Below are 22,253 nucleotides of genomic sequence, written 5' to 3' on the forward strand. Positions count from 1 at the left end.
GTTGGTCCGACTGTAATAACGGTTTGCGACACGCCGCGTTAAAGGGAAACCCTCTTAACGCAAACATCTTAAGCTTCGAATCGAATTAAATTGGTCGACGAGACGAGTCCGTCCACGATCGTCGATATCGAGCTCCTAGAATGAAATACGAAAGGTATTCGAAATTATCGGAAAACAAGTTCTCCAGCGATGACAAAGTTTCGTCGTTAAAAAAGTAGTTGAAAGGGAAGACAGCGCCGCCGCCGCCGCCGCCGCGATCTCGATTAATTTCATCGATAAATAAATTCGCTGTATCTGCTCGTGGATAGCTCGTAAATACTCATTAAGACGGCAAATCGACAGGTTAATTGGTTGAAGTAGAACTTTACTCTTCGGCGTCTGAATAGTTCCTTTAATTCGTTCTCGACAAAATCGCCCTGAAAATTTATTGTTTTCGCTGTTGGCGAATTTCACCATTTTCACTTCGTTGCCTGCGAACTTTCGAAGCGATAAGATAACGCATCGAATACCTCCGCAAAAACGCAAGAGGTTCTTTGAGCGCTACAACGTGAACGTTACGAGTGGAACTTTCAAAGAGCAGAACCGGTTTCTCGGAGGAAACGGCTCGAGTCCGAGCAACGATCTCTCGAGACGAATCACTCCGAGTTTAGGAAACGCAGACGTAAACACGACTGGAATCGATCGACTTCCGGGGTCGAAGGCTAGAACGCAACGATGAAATAGTAAAAGGAAGCCTGCTGCGGTATGCCGGTGGGACAAGAGCCGGTTAGGTAAATCGGTTGCTTTCTTTTCCCACTGGTCAGTCAGTCATCGAGCATGGCTCTACGCGACTGGTACGCGAATCGTGAGCTGCTCCTAACGGGAGTTACTAGTGACGTAGGACGTGCGTTGCTGGAAAAGATTCTCCGTTCATTCCCCGATGTAAAGGTTTACGCGATCGTCCGGTCCCGGCACGGTTTCGACAAAGACGACAGGATAAAGAACATCTTTCTGTCGCCACGGTAGGAACGCCTGCTTTCTTTCCTATCTTCTTTCTCGAGTCGAGGTCGAGAGACGGTGTTTAAAGAACCGACATCTAGATACGATCGTGACTCGAATCGAAGAGTCGCGATGGTGCGTCGAGTGTGTTTGTTAAACGATTCGCCAACGACGAGTATCGTATTTTAATTCGGTTGAAAATTAGCTCGAGTTAACAACGCGCGTAAATTTATAAGAACTTCTGTATTTTACAAGAGCTTGGGTATCGTAGGTACATATTGCGGACTTGCGTTGAAATTTCCTACTGTAAATAATTACGGAACAAAAGCTCGCACGTTTGGTTAATTCGTGCAAACGGTCGGCCTATGCTCGGCGTTGATCGAAGCACAAGTATTTTACCGTGCTGCTTTAACCATTCCGCTTTCCTCGTTATTTTGCTTTCCAAGAACAATGGTTCAGCCCTCGTTCGGAAAACAGATATTATCAAGATCGTTATTCGCGCAATAAAGCCGTAAATAATGTACAGCTCGAAACGGTGCATATACAAAAAGAAATGGGCGTTAACGCGAATAAAGCTTACAACAACAATGTGCGCGAACGCAATGAACCCAGGACGTAATAATATCTCCAATTATTTACTTCTGCGATATCTGTTTTTTGGTCGTTTATTACCTTAGTTTCATTAGCTATTTGTTTTCACAAAGCTAATTCGCCTTTTAATCAAGCATACAAATGACAACAAGGATTAAACGTTGAAGCATTTATTCGTCATTTTTTCTCGTTCTTTCGATCTTTCCTTACGCGCAATATCATTCGCACGTTGCATGTTGTACCCCGTATATACGTTAAACATTGCATCTCACTTTAATCAGCCATTCGTTAGATCCTTCCATTCTAGTCAAAGCTTCGTTAGACGGAACGGCGGCTGTAAATGAGCTTCCCCGTCTGCTCGCTACAACCGTGTCAGCTCGTTTAACTATTTCAAGTACTTATAACGTTACAACGTTGTAAGGGAGAGAGGGAGACAGAGGTGAAAATATAGAACAAAATGTTTGTCAAAATAAATCGTGACTCGTGAACATCGCATGATACCCGTATATCTTCGTTCGTGCACAGTACCCGGTCAGAAATCGATAGTTTCTTCCAAATTATTTCCCAGATAATTAACTCAACCAAGGAATAAAAAAGAAACGAGTAACTTGTTTATCTTCTATCCAGATTTCGTAATAAGTCCTCGCAGCGTTAAATGGACCTACCGCTTTTCACGATTTACCACTGGCGAGTGCGCGTTACGACAATTAAGGGGGTATTCTAGTCTAGAGGCATGAATTTCGGACGGTTTTCGAAGCTCTGTACAAACGAAACAAAAAATATTTTTGTTATCCTTCTTTTTAGCATTTGTTTATTGATATTTTAAGATTACGTAAAAAATTCACCGAAAAAGAACTCAAAATTCACAAAGTTATGAGCTGACAAAGTGGGTGGTGCTAAAAAAAAGGGTGTCCTGGCGTGTACGATTTCAACCCTTCTGGTCATCTAAAGCAATAAAACCGAACGGATTCTTAATTAGTATAGATGCGGTTATAGCATGAACCTTGGAAAAGTCAAAACAATATTTTTTCACAAAATGACGGCCGTTTGAAAAAATTTTCCTTTTTGGCATGTTTTTTTGGCAATTCCGTATTTTTTAAAAATAGTAAAATTAAAAATTTTGATCTGAGCGTGGTTGAGGCGATAGAGGAATGTATAAAGAACATTCACACCAAATTTCAAATAAATCGGTTCATTGGAACTTGAGATATCGTGCACCCCGACTCGAAAAAAGTAGTTTCGAGAAAAACGCGTTTAAAGTTTTGAGACGAGTTTACTCGAACAACGTCTACCGTCTACTGTTCGTTTGTTCCGGTCGGACCGGAGCAGATGCCGCGCCACAAAAACGGCTGTAACTAATAAAATAATTGAAATTTTGAAAAATCCTTCCAAGGGCATATTCTTGAATGTCTAAACTTTGGAAATATGAAAAAAAAGTTGTTCGATTTTTTCAAATTTCTAGACTAGAATACCCCCTTAAACGTAACCTCCGAGCGATAAATGTCGCTCTGATGTATTTACAATTGGTATAATGTCTCTCTTGCGAGAAAAATTGACGCTTTCGTTATGATAATAGACGGAACAAAATTCAACCGAGATGAAATAAGATATAAGTTTCGTCAAAAGCATCTATTAAAGAATATCGTTATACTCCGAAGTGCTGTGAAAAGAACGTACGAGCACGCTGACGTAGCATCAACGGTGGGTATTGTGAGTTGTACGATAAAAATAAAACGAAACTTGGAAACCGCGCGATCCAACGTGAATCTATCTACCACAAAAGGATTATGTTCGTGGTTAGCTGTCTTCTAGTAACAAGAAAATATCGATGATAAATCGCTGACATAATAGCAGACGGATTATAGTGTAACGAACAATAATAGGAGTCTTCGTAGTCGAGGGGGTGGAGAAGGACTGTCTGCGACGTCCTTAACTACCGCTGTAGCAAACACCGACAACACGCTATTGGTTGCGTACGTTGCGCGGTATACACTTTGAAAGAACGATGATACATCGACAAGAAAAGGGATGAAAAAGCTTTGTCGAAAGAAAGCGATAGAGACGTTGTGATTCCGCGCTTAATTCGTTCGGTGAATTTTTAATCGGCGCGAACGCCACGCTTAATTACAAAGTTATCTTTCGTTTCGAGATATTCGTTATCCTCGGCTTTGCAACAATGCGTAATCCGGTAATTACCCTTTAACAGGTTAATTACAGGTGCTAATAAAAGTATCGACTAAGAAATAAGTAGATGCTTCCACTTTTTTCTTTCATTGTGCGGTAGTACCGTTAGAGTCGCAAACAATTCGCCGATATACGAGCCAGAGACGAAGAGAAGGTGGCCCATAATTCTCGACGTCTTTGAATTAAATTGGCGAGTTAAGTCTGGCCGTGATCCAATTGAACAAACAACGAGTTCCTCGTTCGATTCGTTTGCTACAGATTCGAGAGACTGAGACAGGAGGCCCCAAACGCGATTTCTCGGGTGAAGGCGTTAGAGGGTAATTTATTGTACGATGGACTGGGCACGACGAGGGCGGACAAGGAACTGTTACGAAACGTGAGCGTGGTGTTGCACGCGGCTGGTCCGTACAACGAGGTATTTCGACTCTGCCAGAAACTGCCACGTCTTCGAGCAGTGGCAGCGATCACGAGCATTTTCCATCACGAGGGTCGAATCGCCGAATCGTTGGAGAAAGAAGAGGAGGCGATCGACGGACCCGTGGCTCTGGTGCGAGTTCCGCTGGTCGGACCTGCACTGCGCGAGCCTATGCCTGGCTTCGTCGATCTTCTCAAAGGATCGACGGCTCTGATGGTAGGAGCCGGCCTCGCCCTCGGTAACTCGGAGTTTCAAGCGGAAATCATTCCGATCGACTTGACGGTCAACACCCTGATCGCCGTTGCTTGGGAACGAGCCACCGCGTAAGTACCCTTTTCCTGCTTCTCTTCCTTTTCCTCCGTCTCCTCATTCTCGCTGATTTCTCCGCTACTTTTACGCTAAGACGACACGATTCGGATTAAACGGTTCGTTCGTCTTACGAATAAAAGCCACTGATACAACGATTTTTTTTACTTACGAGGAAAAAGAATCGAAATCGACTCGTAAGAGACACAGATATCTCGAAGTTCGCCTTGAAAGAAGACGACTTCGCGTCGTGTGGAACCATCGACTGATCGTTAAGGAAGCTTTACCGGCAGTAAATTTGCGTTTAATTACACGCGAGTGACCACCGGGTAACGAAGGCGATGTGCCTCGCGAGCTAATAAGGATCATTGGTTAATAAGGACCAATTGTTCCGGAAAACTGCTGTCTCCTCGAGTTACTTTGACGCGATAATTACCGGTCGAAAGGTAATTTCTCGCTTCGTTATAGTTATCTATTAGAGAAATAGAGAAAGTTAATCGGTGCGGGAAAACGCGCAATTAGTTCTTACGTAAATCGCGTGTCGAATAATGAAACGGGGATTGAACAACAGCAACTAGTTTAAAAGACCGAAATTCAAATTGACGCGGTAGCTCGATGGAAAACAAAGCGGTAAATGGTATCCAACAAGTCGAAATAATAACGGAACAAAGAGTCGAAGAACTGAGACTACGTTTAAGGCGCGCGTGTAAACAGCGAGTCTGTGTATTCGATTCACAGACCGTTGCCTTTTTCGCTGTTCTCGAACAGCTCTAAAACGTAGCGATTAAAATTAACGCCAAACGAACGCGGTTTCGTTTTACTGGAGCGTTCAAATCTCTTTTGAGAGAGAAGGCAGCAGTTTACGCGGTCAACGTTTATTGCATCGAGCAATACCGGGCGGAGAGTCGCATTAAAATACCCTCGGTTACCGTTTCATCAGCAATCACGCACGGAGACAAAGGATTTTTCTAAATTACTTAGTTGTCCGTCTGTCGCGACTTTTCAAATACTCGTAAAGCGATACCTGCTCCTTCGTTACTGTACGTTATAGGTTAATATCGAGCGTTTGTCGATTTTGACTTTAACCGCAAATCGTTTAGACAGCTAAAGCTATAAATTCGTTAAAATTTTTAGCAAGCCTTTTGTACGTACTTCTCCTTTTCTCAGAAAAAAAGAAAATAAAAATTGCGCGACGTTTTCTTTAAGATTTTAAGACTCAAAGTTTAAGCGGCCAATTTGTATGTATTTATATCCTCATGATACTATACGATTGAAGGATACGTAATAACTCGACGTTTCCTGCCGACCTGTATCTCCACGCTTTCCCTTCGTTCTGTCTCAGCTGCGAAACGAAGCGCGAGTAAGTCGCGAGATCGTATCGTAGCAGGTACGGCCAATGCCCGTGAAAATTCCCTTAATTCTCGTGTTTTTAAAACGACGGTAAAAATCAATGTTAAATCGCCAAAGCCGGAGATAGCTGCAAAAGTTGAATTTCTGAAGAGCGATCGTAATATAAGATAGGTTTAACCGTGAGTTGTGGCTACAAAATATACGATGGGTTGTGACGCTGATTTAAAATAAGTGGATAGAGAATGGGAAAGGGCAAATAACAAAGGTAAATAAGGTTCTGAAAAACGCGAGGATCAGAGAGGATTCCTATAAAAATACAAGTAAAAGAGCTCGGTGGTCAGAGTTATAAAGGTTGGAGTATCCACTTACATACTAAAACCGAAAATCCGACGGATTTACGAGGGTACAGATGAAGTTATTTCCTTTAATCTTGCCACGAGAGATAGTTCAAGCTTCGTAAATTCCAATGATACGTCAAACGGTTTTGCGAAATTCTCGAAACTGATCAAATAGATATCGCTTTGCTCTTTACGATATATGCTTCCTCCTTCTGTGTAAGTACTATACCGCTGTCGCTTCCGTTTATTCTCGCGTGTTGAAATTTTACCAAACGATCCAAGGTACGTTGAATTACAAACGAATTTATAATTGTCCTTTGAATTGTTGCAGAAAAAATGTAGAAACCGCAGTGGTGTGTAACGCGGTCTCTATAGGATGCACATGGAGCGATCTGATTGAAAAAGGTCGACGGGGTAATCAAAAGTTTGCGTATCCGACTTTCGGCATCCGAGGGATGACATCTGTGGTAGCGCTGTATCGGACTCTGGTGTTGCTTCTCGAATGGTTGCCATCTACGCTCTGTGACACGATTCTCGGACTGGTAGGAGCAAAGAAAAGGTATAACGAACTGGAAATTTACGATATTTTGAATTTTGATTCGAGTCGCACAGTCGAATGCACTACTTTGGGGTTTTCGTTATCGCTATAGCGATATACAACGATTCTCGTGACTTAGACGTTCGTCAGGAATTTAATCGTAATTTCGCAATTTCTGCCGAACTTTGATGGGGACGCGTTCTATGTTAGCCTATTCAAAAGCGACAACGAGACAAGGATCAACGAACAGACGAGTTAAGTTATCGGACACGAGACGAAGCTGCTTGGATGAAGTTTCCGGAAAGAAGGTTTCGAAGAAGATTTTCAGGAAAGTTTGCTGACGGTAGGGAGCGGCGTGGTGGCGCAGAGGTTGCATTCGGCTATAAGAGCCGATGCTAGGAAATGGTCCACAGGCATACTTGGCAAACGCGCTGCAATCGTAAAAGTAAAAGTTATTCGAAACTACGATTTAGGTGAATACCTAAAATAAACAGGTTTTCCACGACGGTATCCGAATCGACGAGACAGAGAAAGCAAGGAGGAGGAAGTGAAAAGGGCAGTTCGGGAAAGAAGGCAAAAAGTGTAACAGTCGAAAGGAAACTCGTTTTCCCCGCGGGAACTTGCGGACTCGTTCTCTGATTGCTTTTAAAAATCGCGAGTTTGCCCCGGCAACGAGCAAACTTCCCGAAAATCTTGATAGCTTTCATTGAAATGCGTTTCTTTGCAGGTCCGCGTGATTCCAACTTTTCTTTCTTTCTGTTCTTTGTCCAATATCGAAGAAGCTACGGAGTACGTACGATTAATCGCGTCAAATGCGTACCATTCGTATTTCTTTTAATCGACAATAACATTCGAGCTGGCTCCTCTGTACACGAAGCGTCGCTTCATAGACGCGCATTAGACGCGTTGATGCTAAGGATACGCTTCCATGCAGCGATCGGTGTAAATTAATGTCCACCTGTCTACGAAATAGCAGCGAATAGCTTTCGTGGTGTCGACTGGCGTTAACATTGTCAACAGTGAGGCGTACGTTGCAGCTGCAGGTATAAACGAATGTAGCGACTAGGAACGCGTTTTCTTCGTATTTCCTCGACATTTTAATAATCAGACTAAAATATCGTTATAAATATCAAATACCGCAGAATTAAGTCGAAATGCGTGCCAAAATGTATCGTAAGATTTCAATCTAGTATCTTTGGCTGAAAAACAACGATAATAACAATGATAACAACGCCAACAACAATAATGATAATAATCGAGTTGCGCGTAACAATACCGTTATTATCGTTACGTATTTACAAAGTCCTACTATATCATGGATAAAGTAGAGCAAATTAGTGCAGCGCAGCGTAATGGACCAGGTTGAGCGAGATACGTCAATGCTATTATTTACGTACTCCAGCATGTCGTTGAAACTGTTCGTCAAACCGTTAATTCCAGTTTACGTCTTGTTTCTTTGAAGCGCGCTTCAGAGATCATAGAAACGCTTCGATAAACGACTAAATGTCAATTACTTATCGAATAGCATATCGAATAATCGTAACGACCAGCTTCGTTCGCCTTGCTTTCGATGTCTTCTGGCTATGACTAAAAGGATCGTGCCACACACTCCTAAAGCATACGGAGAGCGAAAAACACGGTATCGCTTCAGTCGCTCTTTGCAGATATCCAAATCCGCGTTAAGAAACTTTTATTAACTCCGTCTCTTTCGTTTATTACCGGTTATAGCGACCAATCTCTTCTCGACAAATAATTCGCGATATCGTACGAACGTTTGTACGTCAAACGCGCCTAGTTTTGAGAAAATATTTCGCAAATTCGATTTCGTGTCCCATCGGAAAATGTCCCGAGGCTACGTCGCAGGAGCTTACGCGTCTTTATTACTTGGAAAAGTCAAACATCGTCGTCGAGGAACTTTTACAATTACGTACGTTGGACGGTCGAAAGGCGAAATCGAGTGCACCTCATCGATCTGCGTACGATCGCACGGTTAGGAACGTCGTGTTGCACGCGGTGTCGTGAGCCCGACGTCTCTGCAGCCGTTTATCAGTCAGAGGAAATTACGGTACCCTACTGCGTCTAATTGCGTTAATCGATTAAACAGCGGAACAATACTTTCGACTAATTATAACCTGCGTGTGTACGCGAAGGCAAAGACAAATTAGCGAGACACCGATTTCTCGTCGTGTGTCTCCGGAGTAGAAAGCGAGAAGAGAAGAATAGAAAATATCGAGCGAAGTTTAAGGAGGACGTGAGAGATTCGCTAATGAAATCGCGATGAGTCGATGTCGAAGGAACTTAGTCTCGACAAATTCGAACTCGCAGAACTGTTGTAACTGGAGAAGCGTAATTCCGCTTTGGTTGTAACGTCTCGTTCTTGCTCCACTCGTCGGTTTCAAGGGCCACGGTTGATATCTCGAAATGCAACGAGCGAGATAAGTCCTATTTGAAAATTGAATCGAAGCAAGCGAACGATTATACGTATGTATGTGTATGTATTTACGAGCGTGCAACACGTAAGAGGAAAGTAAAACAAGAGTGAAGAGAAAAACGGCGATGCGACAGAAAGGGAATCTGCTCGCGAGAGAAACAGATGCGAATCGTTCAAGTTGGAAATAACAGAAGTTGGAGGCAAGGGAGGTGGTATTAGGGTTCGAACAAAACGGTGGTAGGACGAGGAGGAAAGAGATCAGTGGAAGTAAAACCTTTGCTTCTCCGCAGGTTTCTCGAGGAACACCGGAGAGTTCGTAATGCACTTCGATCTCTTGAGTCAATTTCATCGAGGCCGTGGTCAGTAGAGAGGAATCGCGTGTACTTGCTTCAGCAACGTCTCACCCCAGAAGACCAAGATGCATTTCCGGTTTCCACGGAAATCGACGTCGAGAGTTACGTTCTGTGCGCTGCGGCTGCTGCCAAGAAGTATTGCGTGGACGAGAGCAATATCAGCCTCGTAAAAATCTTCCGACTACTTTTCTTCTTTCTTATCGCGGCATCCCTCTTCTGCGCGTTCTTCCTCAACGGATATCACGTGCTTGCAAAGCACGATGAACTCTGAGCCAGTTTTAACTTCACACTTAAGGCGTAAAATTTACCTACGCGTTTAAAGTCTGTGTTCGAACGTTCGAGTAACGAATGTCCTTTTGAATAGCAATAGCGCGAAAGCTATCTTATGACACTTTGTCTTTCCAATTAATACGTTTAATTCACGTAGCTTAAAATACCTCGCGATAAAAAAGCTGGAAATACATGAAATTAAGAGGAAGAGCGTATTATGGTTTTGCGTTTATAGCTGTATATTACGCGAAACTTTGTCAAGGAAGATACACGATATATCGATACGTCTTCCGAACGGTCATAGTTGTACATAACGATAAGGAAAATGACCACAATATATGCGATTTGAACCTCGAATTCGAAATCAACTATCCTGACGTATTTATTTCTACGTACATATTTACGTCGGATTAAAAGCAACTTTTGCGCCACACGGAGGTTGCTAAAAAACGAAGTAATTTTTCCCCCGAGTAGATTCCGCTTTGGTAAAAGGAAGACGCTGCTTACAAGCGGAAATCCTTCTTTTTCCTCTTTAGAGCGTACATCTTACTACGAACGTAATCGTATAATAACGCTAGAATCCAGCGAGTTAATTTGAATGCCGCTCTTGCCGAAGACGATCATGGTATTGCTCAAACTACCGGCCGAATAATCGAAGGAAAAGTTTGCACAGCGAGAGAAATTCGATCCTTTCGTCCATCCATCAGTCTCTGTCTCTCTATTTCTCTTTTTTCCCTTCCCTATCAATTATACGTCTTTGATCGTATCGCTTTAGCGTGCTTCGACTGATATTCGTGCAAATGAATTGCATGCATTTTTTAAAGAAATTCATAGTAGCTTTAATTTCAGAATTCCTCTGTCTCATTTGTATCAAGTTTAGAAGTAACCAGCGTTCGCGTGACAGGTCTGCGACGTGCCCAACGCGATCACCCTTCGGGTGAAATGCAAAATTGAAAAGCATTTGGAGCTACTACGATACTACATATTTCCGTAACTTTCAGACAATTGGACATTGCCAGATTTTAATTCCAAGTTCGTCGGTGTCATCGTTATTAGTCGCGTTAGTTTAATCTCCGCTCGTGAGGAATCGTGTCGCGCTCCGTTTTCGTTCTTCGCTTTCCCTTTTCAATGCAGAAAATTTGATCCTCCTCGGAAAGAACGCATTCAACTTGGATTCTTCTATTCCGTCACGCTGCACCACTTCGTACCGTGTGCAAGACGAGTCATTTAAAATCAAATAGTCGTTTAAACTCGTCGTTTCCGTAGAAATAAAAATTACTTTTACACGTTAAAATATTACGATCCATCGATAACGATTTCATCGCCAATTCTGGCGCACGTAAAGCCGCTTAAAAAAATAATTTCTATTTCGTCGGAAAAGTATCTGAAATTGGACGTCGTAAACAGATATAGTAATAGGTGAGTAGATTTGAGAAACGAACTTACAAGAAGGGAAAAGAAACATTAGATAAATCCGAAAATACCTAGCAGCTGATTTTACGACTTATGATAAAAAGTCATATGGAAATGTATTTCGCGAATACATCGGTATTCACAGTTTCGAATATATAAATGTGATTGCAGTCGAGCCGAATGTACGGCAAATATTCGTGAGAATTTTCCAAGGCGTCTATACACAAGAGAATGGTATACTGGTGAAAGTTTGCGGCAGAACATCCACGACTACTTACTTTCGCATATAACCAAGGAACACATATCTCTTGCATATTTCTTCTTACGTAACGCGTTACACCGAGCCACGTTTATCGAGCTGCACGATCCACCGCGCTGCGCCGTGCAACCTGGTAAAACGCAGAGCTGACCTGGCTTCATAATGAATTTAGTGAGGAAAATGCCATCGGCTCTCTGAAAGACCAAGAAAATATCCGTATCGGGAATTTTAACCTTTCGCAAGATTCGATGGTTCGTCAAATTATCGACAACTATCCGTAAAGACGAAAATGAAAATAATTTAATATAATTTGCTGTGTGTGTGCGTGTGTGTATGTGTGTGGTGTAGTGTATACGTTACGGCGAATACGGAAAACGTATAACATTACGGCCGCTGGAACAATAGCTTAGTAATTGTATTAAATATTAGGATTACCGTGATACTTTTAACGCGATAAAATCGTGACATTTCACGAGCATTGTGTAAGCTAAGAAAAAGTTTAAGCTCTCAGATGACCGTTATCGGAAAAAACTCCGGCTGGGAAAGATTAAAACAAATTGGAGGAAATTCTCGTGAGAGAATAAAATAATATGGCTGGGAATGATCAAGATAAAAACGCGACGTGCAGCGAAACGTACGAACGTAAAATAACGTGGTCATATTGGGATAACAAGAAACTACAAATCCGGTATTTTTTTCTAATATAACGTACCATTATCTAACGCGCGAGAATAAAACGTGTTTTTGTAATTTACATTTCACAGGTGTATATGAAAGGAACTGGTCCGTACATGGCACTGCACGTGGTCGTAGCCTGCCGGGAGATGACGAATATCTCGCGTTAAGTACAATCGCATAACAATATATACGTACGTATATTATATATTAACGGCGAAAGATGGCAGTCCTTGGTATTCCCATCAACTTAACGAAGGAGCAATAACCCGACCCGTTTAGCACCCCTCTGTTCTATCAAAAACTTGGTTCGCGTGACTGCATGGTAGGAGGAGCGGCGAGTTATGCTTTTAAAATCCTGTTACCAGTTGCGAGCGCGAAATTTAACAAAGAAACTTACAGATTAGTTTCGCGAGATATAATTGGAAGTGGTGTCTGGAACTGTGCCTTCATAATAATAATTGGAGGAACGTCTGTTCTACGAAACCAAGTTCCACGAACTGACTGGCTGGCTGGTTGCCTGGTTGTCTGCGTAACGGAGGCCTAGAAACAGGAGGGAAGAGGCGGGAAAGGGGTGCGTTGGAAGGAGGAGCGAGAGAGAGAGCTCGGGCTGAAAAGGAGTAAAAGAAAGGAAGCGGAGAAAGGAGAAGAAGACGGAAGATGAAAAAGCAGGAGGAGAGAAAGAAGAGAAAAGGTGAAACGAAAGAGACGCGAACGAAAGTACGTATTCAATTTCATTGCAACGGGAATGAATAAGATGTATATATTTACGTATACGAATTGCCTCTCCAGGCAAGTGGCTTGCGTTGGCATATACGATGCTGCTACGACAAAATGCCGTGTCCCGGCAAAGGAACATCAAAGCGGTCCCTCTAAATCCATTCAACTCGCTTTATTTCCACAGAAATATTTTTGCGAGCATTAAGTACGTCTACTTCTCGAATCGCGACATCTCTGTGTCGCATCGCATCGCGCCGATGAGTTTCCCCACGATTCCCTGGTGATCTTTCCTTTAATACGATTTCTCGCTCACCGATCTTTATTCCGAAATAACAAATAGTCTCGCTGATTCGATGAAAAATGAGTTTTCTCCCTCTGTCGACGTTTTATCTTCGCGACCTCGTGACTTTCGCTCGCTTGCCCGGATCCGGAGTAAAAATTATCATAACTCGGCGTGTTTGCAGAGGAGTCTTCCTTTTAAAGGCGTCTTTCCATTCGAGATATTTGGTCTAAAACGAACTTGAATACAAGCGATCGTTCCACAGACTGTTTCGTCGGAAATTTTCTCATGGATCTTAAATTCGTTTCCGAAAGTTTGACTCTTTAGCGTCACTTTAGCGACGTTTAGCGTCGTTTTCATGTATCACGTTTAAGTCCTAAGTGTCCCGTTCTTCTACTGTTTCAATGCGTCTTTGGTTCTGTTGGCGTTGCTTCACGCTAAACGAAACATTTCAACTGCGAAATTTGAAAAAGGACGATAGCAAGTAACAAGTTTACTATGCCAAAAGAGAGAGAGAGAGAATGAGAAAAATCCAAATCACGTTTTTCTTTCGACTGTGTTGAAACTTTTACACTTTTATTTCGAAAGTTTTCGTAATTAACGCAGTCGCAGCGACGCATCTCGAAATGAAATGTTGCGCGAGGAGTTCTTTATTCCGATAAAGCGTGATTTTATCTTCCCATATTATCGCTCTAACCTTAAAAATTCCTTTTGCTATTTCTAATCACGCGCAATTGGAAATGCTATGGAAAAATGGAAATGCTATGATCTTAATACGATAATTAATTGTAAAGATTGCAATTCACGTTGCATGTAAAACAATTTGTACCTATAGTTGACTGTGTTCGTAATCCATCGGGAATTGGCGCCTCAATTTTTTGAAATATGATATTATCAAATGTACACGACGAGTAATAAAATGAAAATAATAAACAGATTAATGGTCGCAAGAGAGATTTTATTTCCTCCGAAATAGGTACGCTTCTGTGAAAACGCAATTTTTCGCATCAAATAATTTTCACGTAAATGACAACCGTAAAGTGCTAGGTTAATATGCAACGAATCCGTTTCGGTATCGAAGTAGCATTTGCACCGTGTAAATGTACGAATGCGATATATTGCATTTATCGAGTGTATTCGTATCTTTAAACGTAAACACAGTGTTTGCTTATTTAATTCTCGTTGAAGCGATTTTCTGAAATCTTTAAATTAAATAGCTAAAAGCTAGCGATTTACTATAGAAAGCTGCTGTATCTAGCGATTAATTCGAACAACGGGAACGCCAAGGAAGATGTCAGCGGTTGGAGCTTTCCATGATAGCCGGGCCTGGAAAAAATCGCAAAGAGCGTTTATACATAAATTCTTCCGGTTATCCCGCAGAGGCAACGCGCAATAAGTCCATCGTGATTTCACGCTCGTTACCTCTCTAGATTATACGCTTCCGGTGCAAAAGCTGTTTCTCGAAAAGGCACTGGATAGACCGGATAGAAGCGTCATTCCGTCGACTTTAACAGGTACAATGGAGAAGACCGGTAAAACAGGAGATTTACCGAGAGTACGAGCGGCCCCAAGAATAAAGAGTCGGTCTTTCTGTCGGCGCTTTACCTACAAGCCTATTTCATCGGTTGTCTCGTCGCTTCGTATATCTTCGTGTCTCCGACCGAGACCACTCGCAAGGCGAAGGTATTAATTGGAGAAAAGAAAAGCTACGGGTCTCTTATTACGATCTTTATACCACTTGATCCCTCGACACGCCAAGACGTTACCCCACTCGATTTCCAAGATCGCGACGTACTGTACCATAGCTTGGCGTGGCGTGGCGTAGCATACTGCCATCGGTATAACACACTGTTCCTCGGAAAATAGAATCGTCACTGACAGGATTAATCTTCCAATTACAACGGAACAGCCACCCAATTTCCAGCTGCACCGTGTTTGGTAATCGTTGGGCTAGAAGCTTGCAAGCGAACGGGTCTAAAACGAATCGGGAGGACGATTGCGCTGGCAATAATTCACCAAGAATTCCAGCACGTTCCTTTCACCTTTTTGCAAGAGAGAGCTCGTCTAGATTTAATTTGTAACTTATCGTGGTTTACATGTTTCTTCTTTAACTTTAAGCGATTAAGTTGGCGCTACGTTAAACGATATCCTCGTCTTCCTAACGCATTGGGGTTCGCGCAATGCATCTCGCAAGCTCTCTCGTGAATTTGTTTATTTGGATTCCAATCGTCATCGGAGCTCTCGTTGTCATGAGAAGACGAAGACAAAGCTATCTACGAACGTTCCTTGTTAACTTTTTTAGAGATGCGAGGCATCAGTCGGTTTAATCTAGGCGATACATTCCGGTTGAAGGATACAGATCGTATCGAAAACGACACTGCGAGCTTGCCAATTTCTAGCAGAACCATTCTCTGTATTTCGTTTCCTTCGCGGAATTGTTTCAAGATCTTCGATATCTTCAAATTCGAGGCTCTCGGCTAAAGTGCTTCGCGATTTTGTTTACTCGAATGTAGTAACCTGCGAGAAGCCTGGAAAAACGGATACGAGCAAATACTGTTATTTATGGTACTATATATATGCGCAATGATACGCAGAAATTAACTATTAAAAAATAATGAAAATGGAATGAATAAACATTCGTGCGATTCAGAAAATATTACGCTAATAATAGCAATTGCAATAATACTAAATTATCTTAAACAATACTAAATATTCGATACAAGGTCAGTTTTAAGCGCGTAAAGAATTCTTATTGGTAGTACGTGTAATCCGATTTATATAAATTCATAGTTTCTCGTATCTAAGATTTCTTAAGCTTTTAGTCGGAGAAATACTTCTTCCTCTTAAAAGTTTTATTTCTTCCACCGCGCTTTGCAGATAAATGGCATTAATACGTAGCTTTTTAAAGCGAGACATACGTCTAAACGCGTAATATCTCCCTTTTAATAGAAAAATTGAATTTCACCGATATACGTAATTTTACCGTGGAAGAAGAATCGCGTGAAAAATTGTGGTACACGCCAGCTTTACGTAAGCTTTCCTACGCTTTCCGTATAACAATGAAGGAAAGGAAGATGGACATAACGAAGAAATGCAGCAGAAAAAGGGAAAAAGTGAGCAAATAGAACACGATCCTCCGTGTAGAAGGAAAAGATAGAAAAAGCAACTAAAAAACTGTATGAATACGAATGGTAGAATCGTTATGCAAAAAGCAATGCGTTTGCAACCACACGACTTTGCGCAAGGGTTGAGTGTCGTCAATCGAGACCCATGTACACGGAAATTTTCATTGAGAGGGAGTTTCCCAACTCGGGATATAGATCTCAAAAGAATATCTAAAGTGGATGTTTCGTTTTCATATACAGGTACTCTCGGTATTCGTCGCATCGTGAAAGAGACATCGAGTACAAAGAAAATGCATTTCGTTCGTTTAGCGAATACATAAGAATAAAGGAGAGCAACGTGAATTCGAATAAAAGGAAAGTTCATAATGTAGACCGAGTTCGAGCAATTTGTGGAGCAAAGCTTGTTTCGCCCTACCTTTCCAAGTTATAATATTCTATCGTATCTAATATTATACGTATACGTACGGATATTGGAAATAGGAACGGTGAACTTCCGTAAAGACATTTATTGAAAACAGGTGCGTGCGAGAACGTCCTTATATATTATGCTCGCTATATACGTGCACGGATGGAAACAGAACGAGGCAAGAGTCGGTAACAATGTCTATCGGAATAACGGCTGCCACTTGTCGAGGGACCAGTCTCGGTCGGATTTGTAAGACGCGTTCCGGTTGAATAAAACTCGAGAAACGTTGTTATTGAAAAAGTCTGTGGCCATCGGGGAAGAAAAGCGAATGGAACGGTCACAACGAACGCGCACGAGTGTGTATGCAAAAGTAAACCGCGAGAAGGTTGAGACGAATGAAAAAGTAATGCAGCTAAGAAAGTAGCGAAACGCTGAGGGATAGAGAAGGAGAACGAGAAGGAGTAGGAAGTGGTGTAAGAAAAGGGTGACGGGGAAGAGAGAGTGGCGCGTAAGTTATAGTTGGCATTGTGCAAGACCTTCGGGCAAAGTTGTGCGAATTCAAAGGGGGTGTAGGCTGGCAGGGTAGAAGACTCCTCGAGCAGCTAAGGAGCTTTTCCCATTGCCGAGCAAGCCGCGTGTGAGCCACGGACGCGTCAGTTAATCTACACCCTTGCCGCGTTAAGCTAAGCTTTTTGCTGCTTTCTATCCTGCCTTTCTCTTTCTCTCTCTCTCTCTCCACTTCCCTCTTTCTCTTTTGTCATCCGGACGCTCTCGCCGAGAACACCACTTCTTCTTTCGAGTCGCTTGGAAACCGCTACGCCTTAATTGAAAATCCTACTCTATGATCGATTACGGGTTCGATATCCAAGACATATCAGATATCTTGCTTTTTGTTCCTCTTCTCATTTTCTTCACCCGTACGATCCAACCATAACTTGCATTTTTTCTCGTACCATGGTACAAGCGCGAAAATGTAAGAGCGTGAAAGAATAATTAAAGCCTCGTTTAACGACCGTTTCGCGGACACAGCGAACAGTTGAAAAAAAGACTTTCCTTGTCTTTTGTACGAAGCATTGTCATTGAAAGAACGAACAAAAACTTGTATCTGTTGGATCGTCAAGCGATAGAAATACTTGGGTTGAATTGTCTCGAATGGCCGAATCTTTCTCCTGATAGCTTGGTATTTCGGGTCGTTTGCCATCGACTATACCATCTTACACGAATAAACAGAGCTCAACACGTAGATAAAATGCTCGGATTTCGGATAACCTTCGATTCAGCACGATGTTCTCGGAAATGCCAAAGTGCAGCGAAAAAGTTTGCTCCGTAATTGATACAATTAAATAACCTTTGATCCTGTGCATAATTAATGCATGCGATAGATACCTTTAACGTTACATAATTCGTGGAAGAAATTTCGATGGGTAAATACGATGAAAGCTTCTGCGATTATATATTAAAATATACTTTTAAAATGAAACGAAATACGGGCAAAGGTATTTAATCGATAAGATCGACTATCTTCATCGTCAGTGACCTGATTAACTTCTAATAGGTTTGTGCAAATGCAAATCGGCTACTTTTGCCTTGATCAACTTCTACCTTTGAAGCTTTCGGTAAACGTTCGCCATTCACCAAGTTTCTTCGTTATTCCGTAACTGCAAAGCTAGCGCGAATAGTCCTTCTCGCCGTTCAGACCATAATCTCGATGTTATCGCGTGAAACGCTACCGGCGCGGCGCGGCGACCAGCCAAACGAGTTAAAGTTGATTATCCTTTCGCGTGTACACGCATGCGCGTCGCCAATCGGATAAGGAAAAAAGCGGTCGAAAAAAGCGCAAGGAAAGCCTGGAACGTTTTAGGAAAATGAATAAATCAATTTGTTACCATTGCAGATAAATGAAGCTATTCGCGCGATCTTAGCAGGGTCAGAAAGGAAGCGCGGAATAACCGCATAACCGCTCGAAAGTTTCCACGACAGAGCGCCCCTCTCCGTTCGTGGCGTACTTAGGCAAACTTTGTATATGTGGCGGACATATCGTGGAATCACGAGTTACGCTAAGCAATTACAAGCACTGCGAGGCGAATAATTATTATCATTGTCGGCCGCATTATCCTTCCGGGTCGTCGAGGAGCTGCAAGCGTTGCTTAGCTCCGGGCGCTCCTTCTCCGTGTAATTCCAAAATTCCAAACTGCTTTAGAAAACGAGACATCGCGTCGTGGAGCATCGTCCTTCGTCGGAATTACGTTAATGCACCTACTTTTCCTTTCGTCGTTCTTTCTCACTATTTTTTTGTTGGTAGTCGCTTCTCATAACGTAAAGAACGATATTCCACGTATATATCGAATTAGATTACTATTATTGCATCGACCAAGACATCGGCCCTGAAAATGCATAAGCGTCGTGCGATTAGCGAGTGATAATCGCGCAATGTAAAAATAATATGTACAAAAATAATACATACGTGTCACGAAGCAATGGAAAAGTTTAAGTACATCGGCCGGCATTCGAGCAAGCAATTTCGTAGGTAAAAGCGTTCTAGTAGAACTTTTTTCTCCACAGATAGTACAGTTCGTCGTTTCTTACGCGAGAACCTATAGAGAACTACACGAGTATCGAAGCGGCAACAGAAAACGACCGCACAAAGTTTCAGACGTCAATGCGTCCTTTATGACGGCGCTTTTCATTTCTTTTCTATATCGCGTCACCGTGGAAAGTGTAAAAACGCCGCTGGCAGAGTACATGCATCTTTTCCCGTGCGCATCAAAATGGAAGAATACATTTCCGGAATCGAGGTGTAACGAACGCTTCACACGTTACCGTGATACACGTATCTAACCTATAAGCCGCATATTGCGCGCTCCAACTTTATGCTGGGAAAGCGAAGAAAAAGGTCACCATTTTTCATCGAGGTTATTTCCTCTCCTTACGATGTACAGTAACGCGCTCCTGGTTACGCTGAAACAGAATCATCTGCTTTCTTCCTTCGAAAAAATACACCGGTTTTTAGAAACCAGACAATTCTTTCTACTTCAACATTTTCTACCGAAAACGAACGATTCGATGCGACAAAGAGTCCCAAAGTTCCAACTTCTATATATCGCGTTAAAAGAATCTACACAGGACGCGCGTGATTATAACGAAAAGAAAGAGATTAAGATGCTCGAGAGAAAAGTAGCGAGGCGCAAATGGAAAGACAGCGATACTAATTCAGGCGAGGGAAGAGAAGCAGGGAAGCAAGGAAGTAGGGAAGCAGGGAAGTAGGGAAGTAGGAAAGGAAAGGGATGCGAGAGTAGGCTTCAATTCCTATATACATATGTATGTAAGTATGTTTGCTCAGCTTCGTAGAGCGTCTCGTTACGTACCACGGCGCCCAAGCTTCACGCTTTTCTCGCTTATGTATACACTTACAGGCTAGTGTTTATGTATCATTTATGCGGTGCACCAACCGTGGAAAAGCCGTCTTTTCGCGTAAGATGATAGCGCGTTTCCAACCGTCGCGCGACGAATGCGCGTGTCACCTTCTGATAACGTTTCAACGTTATCAACTAGCCCACTCCGAATGTTCAAGCTTGGAGAACCGCCTTTGATATAGTTAGACGAATTACGCAAAATATTCTATAACGCCCATCATCTTTTCCTTTATCATCCCGTTCCTTATCCTCGATTATTACGAATCAACTTTTCAAAATGTCGAATAACAGCAGCAAAAAAGAAAATTATTTTTTCAGATTTTCATATTTCGGAATTACCTTTACCGCTCGAATTTCTCGTTTGAATTGCATTGAATCGCAGAAAAGTTTTGAAAACAGCCCCTGTTTCCTCGGCTTTTGTCCCAACGAACGCTTACCATTCACTGGTTGCGCTATTCGTATGCGTTGCACGTATTATTCATTGATTACACGGAAATCGATGTGTCGTGTGAAGAAAATGAGACGGAATAAAATGTTATCGAAGAACGAATTATAAATGGAGAATGTTGTATAATGGACGAGCAAATTGAATCGAATCAGCAGTTGTCCGAAGCACCGAGAGAAACGTTCTATATTTACAATTCTCACGCTGCGAGATGTCTTGCTTCGAGCTGAAATTTTCAGTTAAACTGGATTATTTGGTACAAAATTATCAGAAAATACGTCTCTACGAACTACGGTTTATTTAAATGACTTTCGAGTATTATACGTTGTTCGATCTGTGAAAAGATCGACACGGTTCTCGCTCTAGAGGAATGTTTCCGAAAAAAGAAGGAAAGTATGAACTGACGTATCACCTTCTGCATCAAACGCGAGTTGTTTCCGTTGAAACCGACAGAGCGGAATACGAATCATTTTTCGCTGTTGCATCGTTTTTCGATAAACGCTTTACAGTCGACTAAATAATAATTTACGGTGATCGTGCGCTCGTTACGAAATAAACATTGTCCACGAGGCAACGAATTTCTGGCAAACTCGACTCCTCTGGTAACCCCGTTCTAACGAATTGTTTGCCATGGCTGTGTAACCCTATTACGCGCACGTGCGAGCAGATTCCTTCTTTATGTTTGCTCTATGTTCGTCACATTACATCCAGCTTTCCCGGCAAGGCGGATTTTCTTATTTGTCGAAAAAATATGTATTATGTTACCGCTATCTTACGTTCTACGTAGAATAAAGTGAAAACTATGAACTTTCTTGAACGCGACTTTTCGGATTTCGTATCGATATGTTCAAATAGATATAAACTTTATTTTTCTTCGTTAACGTTCGATCGAATATCTAAATTGTAACGATATACGTATATTTTCAATGTTGTTCGTTTGTCTTAAACTTCAACAAGCAATAAACGATATCTATTTACTACGTTATTAGTTGGAAGAGAGAATAGTCTCGCACCTGACAAGATCTTAGTCGATGCCACTGTTTCTGTAAGATGCATTCTCATACATTTATTATTTCGATAAGGATTATTTTCCAAGATATCGCAACGCGCGTGTCTCTCATAAAATAAGATTCGTTGCATTATGCAACAGTACTTTTCGGACTGCAGGTGGATAGTTGTGCAGTTGTCGTATTATCTTTATGTTTCATCTTGCGGGATATATTTCCTACAAGATGTCTTTGTACCTTATGAATTGCACCCGTCTCTCTAGTATCAAGCGTGTAATTTCGTGTACCATTATTATGCTAATCTTTGTTCCTTCGTGTTCAGATTCATTTTTCCATTACTCTTTTTTTGTTTTTTTTCCGATCTATCGAAATTGTATTTTCTATTCCTCAGCGACTCTCGCTGATCGAACGAAACCGCTTGATCGTTATACCTGGCCACGTCACAGTTTCTCGTGAGAGTGATTCGATCCATCGAAATTACATCCTAATCGAAGGGGGTGATCGATTAATGACAGTACTGGCTTTGTGTAATTCGATAGCTTTAACTAATCGATTAATTATAAATTTGTTCGACTCAACGTGGCTTTGAATATTTGCAGGAAATACAATTGGTTACTCGTAGCAACCGAGTGATTCTATTACTTCGTCATTAATTATGGAAACTTGACAGAAACATATCTATCGTTCTAGAGTTCAATAGCAAATAATATACCATCCGTTCTGTCCCAGTTTCCCTAACAAGCTGTTGTATATCAT

The 22,253-nt window shown here is 41.9% G+C and overlaps 2 protein-coding genes across 2 annotated transcripts in view; one reads left to right on the plus strand and one right to left on the minus strand.

Moving 5' to 3' along the window:
- Positions 1-22,253, minus strand: part of LOC126875155 (zwei Ig domain protein zig-8) — a 138,075-nt gene that overhangs the window by 102,548 nt on the left and 13,274 nt on the right. The window lies entirely within an intron of this gene.
- Positions 557-11,430, plus strand: LOC126875235 (fatty acyl-CoA reductase wat-like). Its single transcript, XM_050638060.1, has 4 exons — positions 557-1,001; positions 4,012-4,491; positions 6,494-6,721; positions 9,422-11,430. The coding sequence occupies exons 1-4, from the start codon at positions 817-819 to the stop codon at positions 9,753-9,755; spliced, it is 1,227 nt and encodes a 408-aa protein (XP_050494017.1). The 5' UTR covers positions 557-816; the 3' UTR covers positions 9,756-11,430.

Source organism: Bombus huntii, chromosome 2 (assembly GCF_024542735.1).
Source record: "Bombus huntii isolate Logan2020A chromosome 2, iyBomHunt1.1, whole genome shotgun sequence".
NCBI lineage: Eukaryota > Metazoa > Arthropoda > Insecta > Hymenoptera > Apidae > Bombus > Bombus huntii.